This window comes from Carassius carassius, chromosome 17, assembly GCF_963082965.1.
Source record: "Carassius carassius chromosome 17, fCarCar2.1, whole genome shotgun sequence".
Classification (NCBI taxonomy): Eukaryota; Metazoa; Chordata; class Actinopteri; order Cypriniformes; family Cyprinidae; genus Carassius; species Carassius carassius.
The window spans coordinates 28,452,614-28,458,013 of NC_081771.1; the positions used below are offsets into that span (position 1 = coordinate 28,452,614).

General features: G+C 40.7%; 1 protein-coding gene across 1 annotated transcript; it reads right to left on the bottom strand.

Moving 5' to 3' along the window:
- Nucleotides 1-1,125: 1,125 nt before the first annotated feature.
- LOC132161514 (uncharacterized) lies at nucleotides 1,126-5,112 on the bottom strand. Its single transcript, XM_059571622.1, has one exon. The coding sequence runs from the start codon at nucleotides 4,599-4,601 to the stop codon at nucleotides 2,817-2,819; it is 1,785 nt and encodes a 594-aa protein (XP_059427605.1). The 5' UTR covers nucleotides 4,602-5,112; the 3' UTR covers nucleotides 1,126-2,816.
- Between the last annotated feature and the right edge of the window lie 288 nt (nucleotides 5,113-5,400).

Below are 5,400 nucleotides of genomic sequence, written 5' to 3' on the forward strand. Positions count from 1 at the left end.
ACCTGCTTTCATAATGTTCCGCATACTCCGAACAGATGAAAAAAAAAAAGAGGGAAATAGTGGAAAAAAAAGTGAAAAAAGACCAGCGAAGAGAACAAAGCACTGCAGCTCTTGCTAAAAGTCACCTTGCTTTTGTTCTTGCATAGGCTCTTGCTACCGTAGCAACCGGTAGTGCTGCATGTTTTCATGTGATGTCATCAACAACAAGCACACAAAAATATTAGATATATTTGAATGAATGCACTCATAACAGATGATTTGGCTGTTCGGTTGTAGTTGATTTATTGTAGAACAGGTAGTACTTTTAAGGTTTTACAGCAGGTTGTGTAAGTGCCATGCATATTACTCAATGCTGGACAGGGTAAGTGATATAACAAACTGGCAGTCTACCAGGAGCAATAAATTAATAAATAAATGACAGGTAATCGTTAACACTTGAAAATGAGTGTCAGAGAAGAACTAGTTGAGAATTAGCGAGAAAGTCAAGATTTAATTTCTTGGGACGAGGGTTTTGAAAAGATTGTATTATGACTGGCACTTCAAGCGATTCTTTTTATAATGTCAGTTGCTATCAGAACAGTTACATAACTTGTTTTCTGCTCTGGTCTATTTTTTTTTCTTCTTCTTTGAATTAATGTCTGTACTTTCAGTACAGTATTTTCACGACCAGTGAACAGAGTGGCCATCTACATCATGTTCCTTTCCAGTTATTCCTTTAAATTTGGTATAATTTGCAGCTGACTTTCTTATGACGTTGGTAATTTAATCCATCAATGCATATTTGGAAAAGAGAAAATGAAAGCATTTTTATGTGTACTTCTATTATGTGTGTGTCTTTGGGCTGTGACATAAGTGCTGTGCCTTGGCCAGTGTTACATCATATTGGATGACTCTTGCGCCCTGCAGGAGTACAAAGTATCCCTATGCATTTACAGAGCTCTCATTTCAATTAGTTTATGGTGCTAGGACGGGAGATGAAAACGCAGAAGCTGGAACCATAAAGTTGGTTTGCTTTTCCGTTGGTGTGGTTTAAAATCTTGTGCAAGTGCAGGCTGGTAGTGTTTATGCTTATGGGGCATTAGGGCTTGTGTGGGCATAACTGAGGTATAAACAACATTAGGCAACTTAAATTCAACATACAATGTTTTATTATTCTTTCCACACCTTTAGTGTCATTCTGAGCACCTCGACAGGTACGTCCACCTCTTTTAACAAACATCTTTTTTTTTCTTCTTTTTTTTTCGGTAAATACCACACAATACACCAGGGTACAGAGGTGAAATAGATTAACAGGACATGAAAATACATACTGTATCACATTGAGGTGAACAGACAACAAGAAATATTAACCCGAAAAGAATAATAGCATTGGAATATAAAATAAAATACAATATTAATAATAATAATTATTATAGAATGCCAAAATAAACTTGATACAAACTTAAAATACTCAAAAGAGAGAATTTGTCTGTACATTTTTTACATAATGGCCAGTGCCAGGCACCTGTTTGGGAACAATAAACACAGATTGTATAAAATCTGATGAAAATAATTCAGTGCAGAAGCAGCTTTCAGCTGTGGTAAATTCTACAAAGACAACTAGTGGGATTGGATTTGTGTCTAGATAACACTTAGTCGCGTACTGCAGCATTTTACTGTGTGTTAACTTTTTATACGCAACAGTTAATGGGTATGATGATGCAATGGGCTACACACACCAAAGGAGAACCTCTCCAGTTCTGCGTAACCTCAACCGTTTCTTCTCATGAGGTAGCATGTGAGACTTCTCTGAAACCTGACCACAGAGAACACGGCCATCTTGAGAATGGCAATGATATATCTTACACTTTGTACAGTCCGCATATTAATTCAGCCTCGGGAGAGACCGCCTTGAAGGGTTTTTACTGTAATTCAGCTAAATGTCAGATGTACTTTTTCAAAAAAAGGATTGGTCACAGTGACCTTTAGAAGGGGTGATCCATCAAGCTCCTTTACAGTGATAGAATATAGTAACGTGATGTACAAAAGGTGATTTTTTTCACTGGTTAACCTTGACCTATGAATGACCGAAACACTATGAAGAGAACATTGTCTCGAATGGTGTGATACAGGGACATAAATACGATGATTAAAAAAATATAATGGAAGCATAAGATATGAACCTTTGGAAAGGACTATACAGGAATTCAAACAGTAAGGAGTAGACAGTGTTTGTAGTCTTTCTCCCACTTTTCTACTCTTTAAGATTGACACGTCATTTTTTTCATAAAATATATTGAAATATGATATGTTTAGTCATGTCACAGTATAATAATCCAAGTGCTTCAATAATGCTAAAGTCCAAAGGCAGAGGAGAGAGACAGGCTTTAAACCGGTTGAAATCAGTAGAGAGAAAAGGACTTGTGCCTTCAACTCCATCAACTTGTTCAGAGACGACCCATCAGTTTAGCTACGAAACGTGGTAGATATGTAAATAGTCAAAGGTGAAGTCAAAGGTTGCTATACAGTGTTTTGTAGGTTTTTTTTTCAAAAGAGGAAAAAGATCATTTGAAAGAGCTCGATTTCCTCTTTGTAACTTAACAGTTAAGTGCTTATGAAAGGGAGTAAGAGAACACAGCTGCATTAAAAGGTCACAGAATCACTCTTGATAAGAAAACGGAGCAAGAACGCAAGTTACTTTCTTGTTGTTGTTAAATATAAGCAATAGACTTTAATGCAATTAATTGGTACCATTTTCATTTTCCTTTCTATGGATGGTAAAGGTGACATTTATCAAGTCCTGTCTTAACTCTATTAAAGCATGTGATGTGCCAGTTTCAGTCACGTTTCTTGTTTCTGCTACCTCGTCCTCCTGAGCTCCTCTTCCCGCTTTCCTTCCATTCCTCTTCCTTCTCTCTGGAAGGAGACTGTTGTGTGCAAAGTTCATCTGCTGTCTCACTCTCCCCTTCCTTGCTTCCAGAGCTGCTGCCTTGCTGCTGGTTAACCTGCGCTAGCGCCAGGTATGGGTGCTGAGGCAGAGCGGAATCAGGTGACGTAGTAGCTGTTGTAGCCGGGACGTCTTGGGAGCCACCGTTAGATAGAGCTCTATACTTGAGCCTTAGCTTGTGTGGCAGAGCAGTGCCTTTCATTTCACCTTGGTTGTCTCCATACTGGTAAGCATCACTGGCGACCATGCAGGGTGAGGATGCTGACTGATGGATGGCATGATATCCACCAGTATCAGAGGAAGAGGATGAGGGAGATTCATCATCAGTGGAGGCTTCCTTGTCAGAGCTGCGTGGGTCTCCATCGCTAGAGGAGGTGTCCTTGCCTGAGGAGGAGTGCTCTTGGTAGAAGCCATCTGCTTTTGGACAACCTTCATATGTTAGCACTGGTGGCTCCTCGCTCAGAGTGCCGAGGTAGGGATTGGACCGCTGGTATATGTGGGCTTTTCCAGCCTCGTTGACCAAATCTGGGGCAAAAGAATTTGGAGTGCCCTCTTGAACCGGACTTCTGCACTGTCCTTGAATGCTCAGGTCTTGCTGCTGTATGACAAACCGCCTGCTCTCCTCGACACCTGCCTTGAATTCATAGCTTGGAGAATCCAAAGACCTCCTGGCCAGCTGCTGTGCCACCTCTGAAAGAGTCTCTAAACCATCCGGTCTTATTGGTAGATTGCACCCTGTTTGAGTAAAATGAGTGATTAGCCCATTCTGTTGTGTTTGGGATGCCACCTGCTGATCTATGTCCTCAACCCTTTGGCTCTCAACAGGATAGGAGCTGCTTCCGGAACGAAAGAGAATGACACTTCTTTGGGGTGTGGTGGAAGGAGGGGCTGGGTTATTGACACATTCTTGGTGTTCCATTTCTTGCGCTTGGTGATTCTCCAGTCGTCCAAGACTTTGATGGCCATTGAACATGCCATTAAGAACACTTGCCTCAAGCCTGTTAATGTCCATTCCAGAGCTCTCGTGTTTGATGTCAAAGTTGATAGGTTCAGGACTGTCCCGTGAAGATCCATCAGACATGTCAGACAGTGAGCCATGTGGGGAGTATTTGTGTAACATTGTGTGGCGTTCACTCCTTGTCGGCTGCTCAGCCTCTGAGGAATCAGAGTTCATCATGACCTGAGAAGCGCTGGAGTATCCACTGCTTGAGTAATATGGATTTCCGGAAGTTGCTCCGCTACCATTAGCTCCATTAGTCGCTGCCTCGGTAGCATTGCTGATCTGCTGTGTCTTCTCCCTGTAAGAGGCAGAGGTTATGAGTCCAAATCTTAGTTTCAATTGCAGGAGTTCTGTCTTCAGCCGCACATTCTCCTCATTCAGTGCCATTACCCTGTTCTCCAACACCATATCATTGAGCCGGCGCTTCTCCCTTGACCTTTTGGCAGCCTCATTATTCTTGCGACGTTTTTCCCAGTACGATGCATCTTTCTTTTCATCTGAGATGAACTCCCGCTTTCGCCGACAGGTCATGTTGGGTTTTGGTTTTATTGGACGGCCTTGACGAGGAGGGCTGGTGATTTGCGGTGATGGTAAACTCTCACTGTAGTTTGAGAACGTTTCTAACGTATCCAAACTGGAACTGTTGTTTTGGGTAGGAAGATTTAGGCTTTCCATTGTAGTCCTGTTAAGGCCAGTTTGTATAACTGGCACTCAGTGGACATTAAAAATGAATGTTGTAATACTGAAGAGTGTCTGTTTCTGATTCAGATTTCAAAAACACACTTAATAGTCAGTATGCACAATGACGTACAAGGTCCTGTTGTTCCTCCAAAGAGGAACCGTACGTATTTCTGATTGATGCCTTTTTCCTCCTACTCTAACCAGTCTTTCAAACCTTTCAAGTGTCCAGACTGGTTAAAAAGATAAGAAAAAGATGAAAGGCAACAAAAACAACCGTCATTGGATAGGTGTGTTACAAGTTTAGTTTAGTAAGGATAGTCTTCTTTTTAGTTTAGCTTGCTTTTAGTTCTTTCTTAACTTAGACAGTTTAATTTGTTGACTTGGTAAAGATCCTCGTTCTTGATGGGTGAGATGGCAGTGCAGGCTGGGATTGCCGTTGAAGAATAAACTTTCTTTTTCCAAGCACCCCGAAAAATTGATCATTCGGCAGATCCGTCTCAGCTCAATGTTTAGATGAACAGATCTGTAAAGACAATGAAACAGGACATGTTTACTTAAAATGTTCCAACAAGAATGAATAAAACTAATGTGTCATTGAATTAAAGGTAAGAAGAAGTAACAATGCAGAATAAATACATAGTGTATTATTTTCAAAGTTTTCTACTTTATTGCACTGGTGACATTGCCATTTTTTAACTCTGTTGTAGGTTTATGTATGAAGTTAAGTAGTAGGCTACTTTCAGTCCCTTAAATTAGAACAAGCATGTAACTTTAATTTGAGGGTTTTTTGAAG